General features: G+C 37.1%; 1 protein-coding gene across 1 annotated transcript in view; it reads left to right on the forward strand.

Annotated features, from left to right (window-relative positions):
- The first annotated feature begins 10,697 nt into the window (after window positions 1-10,697).
- ext1a (exostosin glycosyltransferase 1a) overlaps window positions 10,698-18,936 on the forward strand; it is a 63,692-nt gene continuing 55,453 nt past the window's right edge. Inside the window, exon 1 of the mRNA XM_084088614.1 lies at window positions 10,698-13,065. Coding sequence (XP_083944740.1) covers window positions 12,152-13,065 — 914 coding nt within the window. The 5' untranslated portion in view covers window positions 10,698-12,151. The remainder of the gene's footprint in view (window positions 13,066-18,936) is intronic.

Raw genomic sequence — 18,936 nt, forward strand, 5'->3', positions numbered from 1 at the left:
TGTCACATTAGAAATGCAAAGCTTTATTGAAACACTGTAAATGTGACATGGCTGGCACAGTCATAAACGTACATTTGTGTGCCTTGATGCTTGAAACTCTATGTAAGTAGCCTATGTGAGTTTAGTGTCATGCATTGATGCATCATTACTTGATGCAAGTATGCATTGCATTCTCAGCATTAAAGGGGTCCTATGTTCATCTTTATTTAGTGTTTAATGTTGCTTTTTGAGCATGAAAAAGCTTTGCAAAGTTATTATATCAGTGTCAGTGTTTCTGAACTCCCTGTTTCTTGAACGAACACGCCACAATATTCCTCATTATAATAATTCATACGCAGAATAAAGGGGCGGGGCCTGGTTGAGTTAGTTAGTAGTGTGTTAAACTGGCGGTTATGGGAAGGGGCGGGACATTTCCTAAACACACTCGAAGTGCTCGACCAATCACAACACACTGCTCCAGCCGACCAATCAGAGCACAGTGTGCTTTTCAGAAGGAGGGGCTTCATAGAGAACTAAACAGAGCGTTACTGACAGACTGGGAAGAGAGGAGCCGCAACAATGGAGAATATGAGGAAAATAATCAACATTCAAGCAGGAAAACCTGTTCTAGTAGAGCCTGAAAAAAAGTCTGACCAAGATGCCCGCAGTGTGAAGTGACTTGCCTATAAAAGGGCCTTTGGAGTGTCTCAGTGTTAACAAAACCCTCAGGTGCCGCAGGTCTGCGTGTTCAATCCTCTTGGCCTCCTCTAATGTCTGTTTGGCATGGTAATGAGAGAGGGTGATGGCATTGCTTAGCATATCAGACACAGTTTGTATTCATTGGGAACAGCTCTGAGAAATGGGACTAATCAAAATGTGCAAATTAAACCTCCCAGTAAATTGATTCCTTTTATCCAATTGAAATTCCACACATGCTGCAGATTCAATTGAAAAATGTGCAAGACACCTATAGGGTTCACAATCTCATATTTACAAGATATCGCCATGACATGTGGTCTGGGTTTTTAGCATTTAATGTAAAATCTCTGTTGTACATTGACCAGGGAGTGTAACATATGTGACCTGATTCATGACTGTGGCCCAAAAACACATTTTGACTTATGAATGATTAATAAACAGCTCTGACTTTAAAACAAAAACAAATATAAACTACTAGTTATAATATAAAAATATATGTATAACTTAAAAAAAAAAGATTTATGAATCATATATGAATTTATGAATCATATAAGAATCATATATGATAAATGAATTTAAATGGTGGCTGTAAATAAAAAACAAACATTTTTTTACATTTATTATGAGATTTATTCAAAAAAAAGTGTAAAAAAAAATGTTTTAGTTTTATGTTTTATAAAAAGTTTTATCCACACACTCTGATGTTTATTTATGTTTATTATAATTATAGTACAACAGAAAACATGATTGGCTGCTTCATATGGAAGCCCATTTCCACCAACAAAAGGGGAAAAAAAACACAATATTTAGTGATGACAAAATTATGACATAAAAAGTCACAAATTATGACATTAAAAATAAAAATTATGACATTATAATTTTGTTTTTTGTTTTGACTTTTTAGTCATAATTTTGACTTTTTAATCCCATAATTTTGATAACTTAGTATGTCATAATTTTGACATTTTAGCCATAATTTGACTGTCATATTTTAGAATTTTATCTCACAGTTATGTCTTTTAAAATCATATTTTTGACTTTTTATCTCCTAATTATGACTTTTTAATTGTATTTACATGAGCTTCCATAGCTTCGTGCTTTAGTGATCTGTTACACTACATCATCAAAATAAAATAAAAATGAATTTCATAATAAAACTCACATGATTGTGAAACCTGATATGTCGTATTACCATAAATGTAATAAGAATTTATAAAATATAAATAAGAATGTTAATGTGTATGAATGCAATGCAAGTCGCTTTGGATAAAATCGTCTGCCAAATGCATAAATGTAAATGTAAATAAATAACATTAAACATGCAAGTTTTTCTTGGAATTGCATTTCTCTATAAACTGAGATATTTTGATGGAATTGTGCATTATAATTTTTTTTCATTGAATATTAGGATATTATGAAATATCTGACCGGGAAATGGTGTAGTATTTCAGAGAGCCGTGTGATAAATGTGGATCTCGGCTCAGATCAGATCATTTGATGAAACCTCTAACGTTTGATTTCAGACTTGGGTCGTTTTCTCAGGAGAAATATAAGATAAGCAAAAGTCCATTTGCTCTATGAGAGACACTGGGATATTAAAGAGACCTCAGGTTTAATCAAGCACATGCAACCTTGTAAATATCATGCATCAACATGATTTATCTCTGAGTGTAAAGATGCAGCTGCGCACGTCTCAGATGCTGATAAATGTGTGAATCCCAGCACGCTCAAAATGAAGCTCAGAAACCAGATAAAAATGGAGAAAGGCGGTTCTGAGCATTTATAGGTGAGTGTCAGATGAAAAGTGGAGACCTCAACACTCTGATCTCAATGTGTCTTGATCAAACGTCAGTCTTTTATTATGTGAACACATTGAAACTGGCAGATGTATTTGCATATAAATGGTCTCCATGGCCTGCTGTGAAACCGCAGGGCTGGAAACAGTTCTTTTCTAGTGTTAGGTATGAAACTAGGTATTAATATTGCACAAAAAGTCATTATAAGTCAAGCGATTTTAACAAACCCTTAACCCTAAGCATTAAACTTTACCGTGTTACACATGAATGATGCCTCAAAACATGTGTCTTGTTGAGAAGTGCAACATTTTATGGACTTTTAGTTTGTATTTCATTGTTTCCCTGCTTCCTTTGTTCCACATTTCCCCACTTCGTTTTTTTTTTCTTAGGTTATGCCATTGTTTGTTGCTATGCTTACTAATTGCTTTCCACACCTGTTTCTTGTTCAGGTTTTGTTCTCATGTATTTAAGCCCTCAGTTTAGTTCTCCTCACTGTCTTTGCTTTAGTGAAGCTGTTATGCTGATTCCTGCCTTCTGAATTGCCTTCTTAGCCATTGTTTTTGTAAAGGATTTCATGCAACAATGTATTAAAAAACAAAAAAGTTTTCCCTTTGTTTTTTGTTTTGTTTTGTTTTTTGTGTAGAGACGACATCATTGTCAAAACGATCCCTGTTCACACGGATCCGTGAAAATGACTAGAAACGCTGTATTCTGCTGCTAGGCCAGTAGACACGCCTGTAGACTGAACACGCATGTGCATGACGTCACCTTTAAGTCTGCCTGTAGTCAATCATTTTATCCCTTAAAACTCATCTCTGATCACCAAAAATACATATTTAAACGTTTTTTCCTTGGAACCAACACCCTTGCCTCATTTAGTATACGCAGATCTATAAATATGCAAATGAGCCCCGCCTCCACTCACTCACTCAGCTCAGAGATCCACTGGTTGACGATCACACGTTGATCTGATTGGTTACAAGGTAGTTTTGTGACGTCAGAAACACCAGCGATTTCAAAGCGTGTTTTTGAGACTGTCTTTGGTTCACTGCAGTTTTAAGGAGAAAATACTCAGCAATGGAGTCGACTTATGAATTTACACATGGTTTGTCTTAAAGCATATTAAAAACACCACATAGACACATAAACAACATTAAAAGCTGGATTTTCACCACAGGGGGACTTTAACACAAGTTCGCATTTTTGTAATTGTCAAAAGTTTGTGTTGTCAGGCCCCCAAAAAGCATAAAAAAACACACAAAAAACGGCACTTTCGTACAATTAAAAGGCTTTTACTTGCTAAATAGTCTATCAATCAGACGACAGAAGGCATGCATTGTTTCAGATCATGTTGATCATGTAAAGGCCTTAGAAATATCGCTATGAACTAGCTAATATAAAATAGTTAATGTTTATAGGCTACTCGCATCTGAAGGTAACCTTCATTGAACTCAAAAATAGTTTCTCGGAAAGTTGACAGTTTTTTACCCAGTTTTTAAATTCAGATGCTATCAGAGATGGAGTCAGTCGTGTATCAGCCTGTTCACTCTTCAAACACACTGAGAGATTAGACGAAGCCTTTAGCAGTTCTGTTGATATGATGCTATTCTCCACATACACTGGCATAAGAAAGCAACGAGGGAAGCCGGTATTAACATGCCTTTGACAGTCAGATTATTTCTACATCAATTAAACCTCCGCACTGACGGATGGCTACGCAAATAAATCTGCCACAGATTTTATACGGAAAGATCTAGATCTCGGAGGATTATAACACAAAGGCACGTTGTCTTTACATCTGTTATATGCTTGTGTAGTCATTCACATCTAGGCTGGACTGTTCACATATATGCTTGTTTGCTAATTGTATCTCGTTTCAGTGTTTTGATGTGCTCATGGCACCATGTAATGCACTTTCGCAATAGGCTGAATGTTCGGTTGAAAACCAATGACAAGCAACATAAACATCCCTAGTTAAACAACCGCTGAATATGAACTTCAACTCAAGCGAAGTGTTTTGGCACATTTTCACATCAGATTTGCCTCTTTGTCAAGCAGTTGGAACGTCAATGCAAACTCTTCATCAGTCCATAAATATCTGTAACCGCAGAGAAATGCTTTCACAAACACATTTTCTTCAGTGTTGATGTATTTCCTCGTTGTCCTGTTGCCAAACCTTAGCGAGTTGACTATGTAAACAGCATTTTAAAGCACCATATGTAATCCCAGAATGAATTCCAGTGTTCTATGGAGGCTTGTTTACGCAACAGAATAAAAAAATAAAAAAGTTAATTGCGACTTTTTATCTCACAATTGCATGATATAAAGTCAGAATTGTGTGATATAAAGTCAGAATTTTGTTATAAAGTCGCAATTGCGTGTTATAAAATCAGAATTGCGTGTTATAAAGTCGCAATTGTGTGATATAAAGTCAGAATTTTGTTATAAAGTCAGAATTGCGTGTTATAAAGTCGCAATTGTGTGTTATAAAGTCGCAATTGTGTGATATAAAGTCAGAATTTTGTTAAAAAGTCAGAATTGTGTGTTATAAAGTCGCAATTGCGTGTTACAAAGTCGCAATTGTGTGTTATAAAGTCAGAATTTTGTTAAAAAGTCAGAATTGTGTGTTATAAAGTCGCAATTGCGTGTTACAAAGTCGCAATTGTGTTATAAAGTCAGAATTTTGTTAAAAAGTCAGAATTGTGTGTTATAAAGTTGCAATTGTGTGTTATAAAGTCAGAATTTTGTTATAAAGTCGCAATTGTGTTATAAAGTCCGCATTTTGTTAAAAAATCAGAATTGTGTGTTATAAAGTCACAATTGTGTTATAAAGTCAGAATTTTGTTAAAAAGTCAGAATTGTGTGATATAAAGTCGCAATTGTGAGATATAAAGTCAGAATTGTGTGATATAAAGTCGCAATTGTGTTATAAAGTCAGAATTTTGTTAAAAAGTCAGAACTGTGTGATATAAAGTCGCAATTGTGTGTTATAAAGTCAGAATTGCGTGTTACAAAGTTGCAATTGTGTTATAAAGTCAGAATTTTGTTATAAAGTCGCAATTGTGTGTTATAAAGCCGCAATTGTGAGATACTTTGTCAGAACTTGCAATTCTGAGGACAAAAGTATTTTTCCCTTAGAATTGGACATTTTCATAATTTGCAACTGTGTTTATATCTCACAATTTAGTCAGAATTACGAGATGTAAACTCGAAATTGCGAGATAAAAAGTCCGAAATATCCTTTAAAATGTGTTATTCTGTGGCAGAAACAAGCTTCCATGAAGTTCAGTCAAGGTAACATAAAATAAAATAAAATATTTTACACAACAGATATGCTTAGGGTAGCACATCATTAGTTTAGCATCATGTGAATGCCAAACGCACATTAATTCACAATCTTAAGCATAAAAAACGTGTAAAATACCACAGATTTGTAGGGGAAATAAAAGGTGTAGGTTGCATCAAAATGTACCCCTGAACAACTTTTATTTGATATTCCAGTAGCCTGTTTCGCTCCCTGTCTCAACAATCAGGTGAAGAATATGAGGTAATGTTTACACATATTGAATCATGGCAATCATTCACTCTGAGTCTGACACTTGTTTTTGTTCCGGCTCATTTGTTGTATTATTAATAACACTCTTTCACTGTAAGTCAAAGAATATATGATTAAGAAGTTGTCAGCTGTTTTCCTCCATCGATATTCTCAACCGATGATCCGTATGTTACATTATCCCTGCGGTTTCCCAATCCCATACATCTGCCCTGCATAAGATAAACCTGACATGAACTAATTTTTTTATGGTTCACAGACAGTTAACACACACTCTACGCCAATAGACTACATTCTCAGTTAGCTGAAGGAAATTACCTCAATGAACTGCTTAATATTCCCGGAGGAAAACCGTGCTAAAGTGTTATTATGCAAGACTTTTATGTATGTACAGATAGCAGAGATATAATTTAGCAGCTTCTAGGTTTGTCATCAAATAATCAGATAAACTATCTAAAGTGTGGGGCTATCTAAACATTAGTTAGGCTACATGTAGTCAGTTTCGTAGTCTTCCTTGCATCTAGTCTTATTTCTCAACTTTTCTAGCCAAGAATTGCCTAAATTTGGGCCGTTCACACAGAATGTGTTTTCCATTCCACTCATAATCTTCCATTGTTTTTCTGTGTAAACACTGGCTAGACGGACATGTTTGACCGCTGCGTCTCGCGTCTTTTTGCAGCGTCTAAAAATGCTTTGCTTTAAAACCTTCAACTTTTTAAAAACAACGCTACACCCCTAAACCCCCTAAAGGAAAACAAATATGAGATGGAGGAAAAATTATCTTTCCCTGAGAAACTTTGCACTTGCAAAACGTTTTGCGTTTCCCTGAGAAACTTTGCGTTAGTTAAAACAAGTTTAACTTATTGAAAACGCAACCACTTTTTCTCGTGCACTGACCAGCGTCTCTCGTTCTAACAGCGTTGTGTGTGAACCCACCCTAGCGTACGTTTACACCGCAACGATGTACTAAAAACGAAACGTTTTTCCTTTGCAATTTTTGCATACAGGCGATGACGTTGTCAAAACGATCCCTGTTCACACGGATCCATGAAAATGACTAGAAACGCTGTATTCTGCTGCCAGGCCAGTAGATGGCGATGTCACTTGGTAAAGAAACGCAATGCACCTACAGATTGAACGCGTAATACCAGAGAATGTCTAATAAGGGGAGAACTTCCACTCTCAGTAAACTTCCGGCTTCTGAACTGGTTGCAGTTCCACTCTGGCTCCACATGGGGGCGCTCACAGGACGAGTGCAGAATGAATGGAGGTCTATGGAGCTATACCCCTCAAAATCCACTTTTCTCAAGATATAATTTTTTGTCTAGTAATTTGAATGTTGTATTCGAAAGGAGATGCAAAGAAATTACACATTGCTGGGTGTTAGATTTTTTAGAGTCACTTATTTGCTTTAAAAAGTCTTTTAAAATGTCAATGACGTCATACACATCGTACGACCAGAGACACTGCTTTACGGCAATCCTTCAGTCACTTTGGTGCTTTCGCGCTCTGCACTTTCTTTTCTCTTGAGGCATCGACAACACAGCTGACACAGGCAAACACACAACACAGCTGACACAAGCAAACACACAACACAGCTGACACAGGTAAACACACAACACAGCTGACACAGGCAAACACACAACACAGCTGACACAGGCAAACACACAACACAGCCGACACAGGCAAACACACAACACAGCCGACACAGGCAAACACACAACACAGCCGACACAGGCAAACACACAACACAGCCGACACAGGCAAACACACAACACAGCCGACACAGGCAAACACACAACACAGCCGACACAGGCAAACACACAACACAGCCGACACAGGCAAACACACAACACAGCTGACACAGGGAAACACACAACACAGCTGACACAGGCAAACACACAACACAGCTGACACAGGCAAACACACAACACAACAAACACACAACACAGCTGACACAGGCAAACACACAACACAGCTGACACAGGCAAACACACAACACAGCTGACACAGGCAAACACACAACACAGCTGACACAGGCAAACACACAACACAGCTGACGCAGGCAAACACACAACACAGCTGACACAGGGAAACACACAACACAGCCGACACAGGGAAACACACAACACAGCCGACACAGGGAAACACACAACACAGCGGACACAGGGAAACACACAACACAGCTGACGCAGGCAAACACACAACACAGCTGACACAGGCAAACACACAACACAGCTGACACAGGCAAACACACGTGCTAGAAGAGTTTTTGTTTTGTTTGTTTCTGGTCCCGCTTCGGATGCCACGATGCCATCAAGCGGTATCTCTGGTCGTAATCAGTCCTTCACTGACCAATCAGCGTTCATTAGCAGAATGCTAGCGTGTTATGGGCAACAACAACTCAACCTGTAAGAAATCGAAAGGACATAAGTACTCGTTCATTCAACTTTCGACCTATAACCCATGTTGAACTTGAAAAACCTACAATCAAATCTGAGATTTCTCAACGGCAATCGGGTGAAAGAGACAAATTTAGCCGTCTAGCCCCATAGACTCCCATTCATTCTGCACTCATGGGCGATCGCCCCCAGTGGAGCTCTGGAGGAACTACAACCAAAATTCGGTACAACAGGACTTAATAGGGAGTGGCCAGGCTCTCCGTAGACGGGCTCTGGTTTACACTGAGACGATTTTCTAAAACGTGTACTTTTTAAGCCGTATTTTCCAAAGTTTGCCTTTTCAGGCTCTCAAAACGCAGTTGTCATGTAAATGAACGGTCAAAACACATAAAAAGTTTTTAATTAAATTTTTTTTTTTTTCATCTCTTTTAGGGGCATGTTTATCTGGAAAAAGAATCCCCAATAATAAACTGCCATAGAAAAAAATATAAAAAAACATCAAAGTAATTTGTAGAAACCTAACTTTGTCATAAAAATCCCAAAGTAAGAAGAGCAAGGCCTGAGGGGGGGATTTTGGGTCCGAGGCTCAGACTCGTCTAAAATCTACATGTCAAATCAACAGCCCACGGTGTCGAAGGCATGCTAATGATGCTTAATGATGACGGCTCCACTGCAGATAATAGCTTCTTAGGTTCTGCTGAGGCTGTTGGGGAGTTTACAAGACCCTGCACTGGTCATGTTGTCCTGAGGGTCCGGAGATTCACTTTGAGCCTGTATTCTGCTCTAATGGCATCAGGGATTAACCCAGGGATTCATTTCATTATCGAAAACACCATTACATTCACTTTCTCTGGACAAACAAAAACAGAATCTTCCCTTTCTACCGACTAAACGGTAAATGTGTGCCTGGTAGGCGATGCATAAATACATATACATACACTGTATATATATGCATAATGCATGATGCATAATATGTTGCTTGATGCATAATATGATATATATGCATTTATGCATCTATGCATATAGATTGACAGTGAACAAAGTCTTACTTTGAAAATCAAATCAAGTTCACCGCAGACAGCAACATAGTGTCGGCCCAGATCCAGCCCACATCTGGGCCGTGTGGAATCCATGTGTACCGGATGTGGGCCGGATCTGGGCCGACACTATGTTGCTGTCTGGGACAAGTCTGGTGTCATTATGATTACATTAAACTTGTGATGGGCAATGATTAATCACGAATAATCGGATCCAAAATAAAAGTTTGTGTTTAAATATATATGTTTTTGTACTGTGTAATTTTTGTTAAAATTTTGTATATATAAATACACACATATGCATGTATATATTTATGTATACTGTTTATATACATAATTGCATACATTATATTATATATAAATACAAATATTTTATATATAAAATAACAAATTTTTCTTAAATCTTTTATATATACAAAATAATTATACACAGTACACACACATATACTATGTAAACACACACTTTTATTTTGAATGTGAATAAATCGTTGCCCATTAACATTAAACATGTCATATCTGCAGACTTTTTAACACATTTTAACATAAATACATCTAAAATAATCAGCACAGAAAATTAAAGAAATCAAATCTGTGGAAGTCAAACACACTCACATGCATCTGAACGGACCATGTTCGAATAAAAATGTGACTTGCAATATTATCTCCCGAGGAAAGAGTGAGCGAATGGAAGGAATGCTGGACAGAAAGGAGAGGAGGAAGACCTGGGCTTTGATCAGCGGCCCGTGGCAGAACCCGAATACTGACACGGCTCCACAACTTCTGAGGAATGTGCTTTACATACCTCCCCGTCTCAGCCGGTCCCGGGGAACCACGTCTGCTTCAGCCCTGCAGCTGGACCAACAAGTCACCGAAACATTTGGCTGACATATTTAATAACCTTCATTTATAAAGCCTTGTTTCTTCCAAATAATCCACTGTGAACATAGAGAACTATTCAACATGACTTCATTGAAATTAAATCTTTGTCATCCTTGTTCTCCAAATATGCAATACTGCTTTTAAAAGAAATATAATAAATCAAAATGCTGTTTAATTCACCCTTGTAAAAAAATAATATTATCTTTAAAGGAATAGTGCACCCAAAAATTAATGTTGCCATAATTATTGTAAAACAGCTCTTTTCCTATCAAACTGTGCCACATATAAATGTTTCATGTCAATCAAGTTTCTAGTAAAATAAGTGTCTTGTACGAAAGAACGTTTTATGCTTTCAGTGGATTTTTATTTATTTATTGTAGTGTGAGTTATGCCACTGAAAACGTGTTCACAAAGATAAATACATCTTTGACATTTCAGAATTATTTACTTTTGTTTTAGATAAATGTCACGGATTAATCAAAATTGAGCCTAAATATTCTAACGTTTGACAAGCAAACAAAAGTGTCTAAATTGAATTAATTTTGAACAGTGCATCTATGCTTATCATCTCAAATCTAACAAGCTTACTTTTGTGAAATGGTTTGAAAATATATTTTAGAACTATAATAAATCAAAATGCTGTGTAATTCACCCATGCAAAAAAAAAAGAAAAAAAAAAAAAGATTATCTTTTTAAAAGATTATATAAATGTTTTTGGCAACATTTGTTAAATCATGTTTGAATTAAGTTTCTGGTGTCAATTCTGTCTTCTACTATAGAACTTTTCATGCTTTCAGTGACTTTTTTGACCCCAGTGTGAGTTATGCCACTGAAAACATTCACAAAGATTCAATTTCACACACTGACACCTTTGAAATTTCAGAATTCCTTTCTCTTCTTTTAGATAAATATCTAAATTCCATTTGTCTAGGCCTAAATTGTATTAATTTTGAACAGTACATATATTTTTATCATCTCAAATCTAACAAACGTACTTTAGTGAAATGGTTTGAACGTATCTTTGTTTAAAACACATTGTTGCAGTGAAATGTAGTTGCTGCTTTAAGACACATCGGCTGTGGTCATGAATGGGTTACAGGAGCGTCGGCTCGACCGGAAATGACGCGAGCCAATCACAGCGCGCGGTGCGTGATGGAGGCGCGCGACGTCATCAGGAGTCTTGAGGGGATTGGAATGCTACATTGTAACAATCGCAACTGGACGCTTCGGATTAAAGCGCTGGAATGTTACATTGTATCATCGGCTTCGGAGAAAGGGCTTTGAATGAGTGTAACACGGAATAGAACAACGTTTGTGATGTTTCCAAAACAACAACTGCTCGTTTCCAGAGGAGGATTTATTTTAGCCGTGAAATATGTGAGAACACACGGATTTTTGGGGATTTATCCGGCCGGGAAGTTTGTGACAGGATCTTTCTGACCCACACACACACATCACGTGAGATCCATCACTGGGGAACTTCTCTGATTCCCCGAGCCTGGATTTCAAGAACACGTCTCTGAAAGTACTTTCTGATGATTCTCGTTGATCCAGAGCAGGTCAGGTGTCATCGGACAGTAGTTTAGATGCTGTCTAATGCGAACCGGGCACTGGAAAGGAGAGAGGTAGATCCATAAAAAAGGGGTTCAGGTTAAGTCGCCCACATGCTCTGGATTTGGGATCGGAATCATAAGGTGGAAGTCGAGAGCATCAAATCCCTGCAGGTCTGTGGAAGAAGATGCTGTCCAGCAAGAGTTAAAACCTCCAGATTCATCAGCAAACCGCTCCATCTGGATCTAAGGACACATGCAGGCCAAAAAACGCTATTTAATTCTGTCCTCTGCAGGTGTGTGTCTCATTCTCCTCTTTTACCTGCAGGGACCGTCTTCCAGAAGGAGTCCAAATCAAGGGAATGATCCTCATCCACACTGGCCCCCCTTCTCAGATCCGCTCCGAGCTTTTATTCCCTGGGATCAGACCCAAACCGAAGACTACAATGTCCGAACTTCTCCGAGACACAGAAGAGATGACAACTCTGGATCTTACAAGTGCAGAATGGACTCGTGCTTCGACTTCTCCTTGTGCAAGAAGAACGGCTTCAAAGTCTACGTCTACCCTCAACAGAAAGGTGAGAAGATGTCGGAAAGCTACCAGAACATCTTGTCCTCCATCGAAGGGTCCAGGTTCTTCACTTCGGACCCGGGACAGGCTTGTCTCTTCGTTCTGAACCTTGACACCCTGGACCGAGACCAGCTTTCTCCTCAGTACGTTCACAACCTCAAAACCAAGATCCAGAACCTGAACCTGTGGAATAACGGGCGTAACCACCTGATCTTTAACCTGTACTCGGGCACATGGCCGGATTACACGGAGGATTTGGGGTTTGACATCGGACACGCCATGTTGGCCAAAGCCAGCATCAGCACCGAGAACTTCAGACCCAGATTTGACATCTCAATCCCGTTATTCTCCAAAGATCATCCTCGGACTGGAGGAGAACGAGGGTATTTAAAGTACAACACCATCCCTCCTTTTAGGAAATACATGCTGGTTTTTAAAGGCAAGCGCTATCTGACTGGGATTGGATCTGACACCAGGAATGCGCTTTATCACGTCCATAATGCTGAAGATGTGGTTCTCCTCACCACATGCAAACATGGCAAAGACTGGCAGAAACACAAAGACGCTCGCTGCGACAAGGACAATGCTGAATATGACAGGTAAGATTTCTAATCGTGACGCTTTATACTAATGCATCCTTATTATATAATGCTAGTAGATCATGTACAGTGGCCCCAAAAAGCATGTGCTAATGCAAAATGAATGTGTTAATGCCACTGCAATAGATATCAAATATTAAAGCAAGTGTGTTTTATGGTAAATTAGCAATTTTTTTGTTGTTGATTTGGATAAAACAATAGATGCACTGGTAACACTTTACAATAAGCTCCCATTAGTTAACGTTAGTTAATGAAGTGACACTTTATAACAACTCTAACTAATGCATCCTTATTATATTATGCTAAACAGTAGATCATGTACAGTGGCCCCAAAAAGCATGTGCTAATGCAAGATGAATGTGTTAATGCCATTGCAATAGATATCAAATATGAAGGCAAGTGTCTTTTATGGTAAATTAAAGATTTTTGCATTTTTAAAGCAATTTTTTTGTTGTTGATTTGGATAAAACAATAGATGCACTGGTAACACTTTACAATAAGCTCCCATTAGTTAACGTTAGTTAATGAAGTGACACTTTATATTAATTCTAACTAATGCATCCTTATTATATTATGCTAAACAGTAGATCATGTACAGTGGCCCCAAAAAGTATGTGCACATGCAAAATATGTTAATGTCATTGCAATAGATAACAATATCAAAGCAAGTGTCATTTATGTTAAATTAAAGATTTTTGCATTTTTAAAGCAAGTTTTTTTATAAGCTCCCATTAGTTAATGCAGTAACTAACATTAACAATGAGCAATACATTAGTTACAGTATTCTTTGTTAATATTAGTTAATAAAATACAACTGTTCATTGTCAGTTCATGTTAACTCGGGTCTATTAACTAATATTATTAACAGATACTAACTTTTAATTTTATAATGTATCAGTAAATGTTGAAATTTACAAATGCTTTCGAAGTGTTTTTCATTATTAGATATATAATACTTACTGATATATAATTGTTCAAAGTGAAGACAAAAAGATTTTGAACACATAAAAATGTGTTATAATAGCAAAATATTAAGAACTAACTTCACTTTTCTGATGTGTTTGCATTGACTTTAAAGCAACTGTTGTCGAAAAGTATATTTTAACTAATAATCTGAACTAAATGTGTTATTTTAATGAACATTAGTTATTATAAAGTGTTACCAAAAACATATTTGCTGTCATTCTGCTGGGAAAGACACTGAACGTTGTTATATCTTGAAATGCTACTACAGTTTTGCATCATTCATGTTGTTTCTAATGATGATCAAAAACTATTTTTCTAATGCAGTGATTTTTTTTAAACCCTAAGCTGATGTTTATCATTATAACATATCATTTCAGATTGAAGTGCACATGAAATGGCTTTAATGCATTAAGATGTGCAGCTCGTAGGAAGCAAAAGCTTTCAATGTGCATGACATAATAATAACTCTGAATATCTCACACATGCTATCAGGATATATTCGTCAGTGCAGACTCTAGCCTTCAGAAGTTTGGTGTCCGCAAGGTTTCATGGCTCAACATGGATGGGTTTTTTGATAAAAATACAGTAAAATTATGAAATATTATTACAATTTAAATCAGCTGTTCTCTATGTGAATATATAGTAAAGTGTAATTTATTCCTGTGATCAAAGATGAATTTTCAGCATCATTACTCCAGTCTTCTATGAAAACTTGTTTCCGCCGCAGAATCAAAAATAAAAAAGGTAACTGTGACTTTTTATCTCACAATCTTGTCTTTTTTTCTCAGAATTGCATGTTTATATCTCGCAATTCTGACTTTATAACACACAATTGGGAGATATAAGTCAGAATTGCATGATATAAAGTTGCAATTCTGAGTAAAAAAGTCAGTCATTTATTTCTTAGAATTGGACTTTATAACTTGCAATTGCGTGTTTATATCTCTCAATTCTGAGAAATAAAGTCAGAAATGCAAGATGTAAACTCGCAGTTGTGAGATAAAAAGTCGCAATTATCTTTTAAAATGTTTAATCTGTGCTATTAAGCTTCCGCAGTCTTCAGTGTCACACACTCCTTCAGAAATCATTCTGAAATGCTGATTTGCTGCTATTTTAAATATTTCACTGATTTACTGTATTTTTGATCAAATAAATGCAGCCTTGGAAAAACAATCTTCACTACTTTTTAACAGTGGTGTATTTTCGTTCAGAATGAACATTGTTCTGCAGTCTCCTTCCTCAGTTGTTGTTATGGCAGGTGTTAAGAAGTCAAACTCTTGCGTCCGCTTTAGCGCTGTTGATCACACCGTGATCTCCGTGTGTGTGTGTGTGTTGTGTGTGTCCCGGTTCCCTGCTGTGTGTTTTGTCCCGGTGAGACGGGGACGGGCGGCTCTGAAGGATTAGTGGGAACAATGTTCACTGGTGCCAGTGGGGGAAAGCAGCTCTCTCTCTGTTTAAACAGCCGTTCCCAGACCCCACCAGTGCCTGTGTCCCGAACGACCCCTCGCGACCCCTCGTGACCCCTCGCGACCTCACTGTCATCCCGCCCATCGCCGGGCTGTTCTGGGTGACTTGAGGAGATGCTCATGCCACTCACACAGTTCATAACCCGACAGAAACACAGCTGTGTTCTTACTGAGATGTGCATTTATAATTATATACTATTGGCATACACATAATAATGCATAATGCATATACAATCAAACCAATATTTATTCAGACACCTTCAACATTATCACAGTTTATTCGCTATAGTTTAGAGAATGCTAATAAAATATGAGCAGAACTCAGTGGATATTTGACTGGTTTTGTCCGTCCTTCTGTTAGACTGTCTCACACATGAATTATGTTGAATATCTGTCAGCTGTTAAATTTAACTACACAATTAGATAATACCAGTTTAGCTCAACCAATCACCAAGCAATGCTTCATTCTGTTCAGTCTGTGTGTAAAAAGAGCATTAGCAATTAAAGAAAACACACTTCAGCAAAACATGATCAGCTCAAAGTGTCCGAATCATTTTTGGTCCCAAATTTTGAAGATTTATGAAGATTTTTTGGGTATAATATGTCATAGTTTACTTTATTTTGCTCTCCTCACTTGCATAAATGATCTATAATGTCCTGCACACACTAGTAAAAAAAATATCAAAAACTATATCTGGTGTCTGAATAATTTTTGGTTTGACTGTATATTTTTTGATGTCAAATGAACATTTATTTTATGCAATACTGAATCAAAATTGTTTGATTTTTGGAATTGATGTGCCTAAACTTTTGTTAATTAATCAACCAATGCCATGATTATCGGCATCTCAAATTGGCTGATTAATCAATCTATGAATGTTTGAAAACCAAATATTTTATGATTGTCAAATTTCTGTTGTAACTTTTTGAAGTTCTTCTTTAAAGTCCACCTCGAATATGTCGAGGCTTCCGGTGTCATTCGCTTCCAGTTATTTTGAGCTGTTCAAGAACAACTCGTTATGCTGTTTGATATTGCAAACTGGTATTTCTTACCACATTAAATGAATGTATTTCGTAATTGAACGCACTGGTTTGTTGCGCAAAGAGTCAAACACCAGCATCCGACCGAATGCAAGAGAGCATGACAGCGTTTACTGTGTTTCGTCTGACGCTCGAGACACACCACTTTATGATGGAGGGAAAAAAGCCTGAATGCAGAAACTTAAGATTATTACTGATATTTTGCACCAATTTCCCAGGAAGTGACGCTTTTGACTCTTGAAGTCAAGGGAACGAAACTGTTTTATTCGCAAATGTTTTATGCCATATACAAATGTGGTGCACAAGTAAGTTTGGATGGAAACAGCTCATGTGTTTTATTGCTTATAAAGTCTTAGTAAGTAGTAGTTGCCTTTACAGTCCATACTGTATTACAGTAGCAGCTTGGCACATCAATCAACATAAAATCTGTGTGAAAGGTTTGCTTTTTTCAGCAGTTTGCAATGACTTCAAGAGTCCGTTTCAGGATTACCCACATGTGTTTTCTAGTTTTTCCATATTTAAGTGTTTAACCTCGAACTGTAATTCAGAGTTTTTTTATGCAGAGGGAACCATTTGCAAATGCTGATCATGTCAGCTTTACTCGAGTTACTCCTATAGCTTTGCTTTCAGAATTTGAGCCATGTTTGAAATCCAGCTGTACTAGTTTAAAACTATAGTTGCGTCCCAAATGACGCTCTATACACACTATGTACTCAACCTTGTACAATGTAAAAAACAGTTGCTGACTTACATTTTTTAAGTACTAGCAACCTGGATGTTTAAGTCATTTCAACTTAAATTACATCAAACTGACTTAAAAAATGAGTTGAATCTTGCTAAGTTATAAAAAAAAGTTGAAACATATGCTGTCATAACGTATTGATCATATATATTGATCACTATCATTACAGTGTAGTGAATGAATAATTAATTAATTAATTAATTCAGTTAATTAATTGCATCATCAGGTTATTTAAAGTGTTCTTATTATTCCTTTTGGAATTTTCAGTGTGAAAACACTTCTCATTTAATTAATGCCAGAACAGTGCATAAGTACATGAATTGGGACGCACCTTATAATAAATTGTGTTATTAAGAAGCTAATATTCATATGGACCAAATTCACTTTGAGTTGAAATGTAGTGCTTCTTTTGACATCCCGAGGCGCACTGTCTCAAACATTTAAAACGAAATTTTATGGACCATTTCTCTTGAAGTGCCGAATGACAAGTTTGAAAAATGCATGGCGTATTTCCATTGGAGGCGGATGATCACTGCGTTCTCATTTCCCGCTGTAGCCATAGGCCTTCTCTCTGCGAGGACGGATGCTGGAGATGTTCAACATGACCGTTCTTGTGAATGTGAAATGCTGACGGCTGTGGCGCTGAATAATTGATCAGATGTGTTTTATTCATGTCATGATTTATTTTATTTTTTCTCCACTTGAAAATGTTTGAATCTTCATGAATTATTTATGAGCGCACAAAGTCATCTCTGCATCATTCCAGTCCGGCATTCAGACTTGCTCATGAAGGATTAAGGAACAAAATGATTAGCTTGAAACTGACCAAACTCAACTGCAGGGAAATAACTGATTTTAAAGGTATTTTCATGCAATTAATGGTGCTTGTGAGTTTTTAAAGTCCCTCTATTGTGCTTTTTTGAATATTAACTTTCATGCAATGTGTAATATAGCTGTTTGTTAATGTAAAAGAGCAAAGTGCACGACAAATACTTTTTGTTTCCTAAAAGAAAGGATCGATTCTGAAGTGCAGAAGTTGCAAGTGCATGTTTGAAGAAATGTGAATGTTTTAAACTTGTATGCATCTGTTTTATAATGTACTTAGAAAAGCCCAGCCAGGGACAGGAGTTGAAAATTAGCATTAGCTATAAACTCGCATCAGTTGCAGGATTTGTATTGTAACTATGTTTTGACTGCATTGTCCCTGTTAAATAAATAAACAAATAAATAAAACAATAAAAACCTAGGTAAAAAATGTAACAAATTTGCATAATACTAGCCGAAGATCTTCATTGGCTGCCTGTGAACAACTTCTACTTTGCCCCGCCCTCAAACACTGTAGTTGTAGTGGTTCGTGTTGTCGACATGTTGAAAAGACGCTGGTTTTCTGTGCATTTTCACGCATTTAATAAGGAATTAAACTCTCGCTGGAATACATTAAAACTGACGCCATTGTTCATATCACTGTGTATCAAGGGATGAGGAAGAGTAGAGATTCAGATATGGTAATGTGCTTTTCAGTTTTGACACGTGCTGTAAGTGGTCGACCAATCACAGCAGACTGGGCCGTCTGACCAATCAGAGCACAGCAGCTCTCAGAGAGGCGGAGTTTAGAGAGACTGAATCTTCAAACGAACCGTTTCAGACTCTTCGAGA

Source organism: Abramis brama (genome assembly GCF_963993115.1).
Source record: "Abramis brama genome assembly, chromosome: 17".
NCBI classification, from domain to species: Eukaryota; Metazoa; Chordata; class Actinopteri; order Cypriniformes; family Leuciscidae; genus Abramis; species Abramis brama.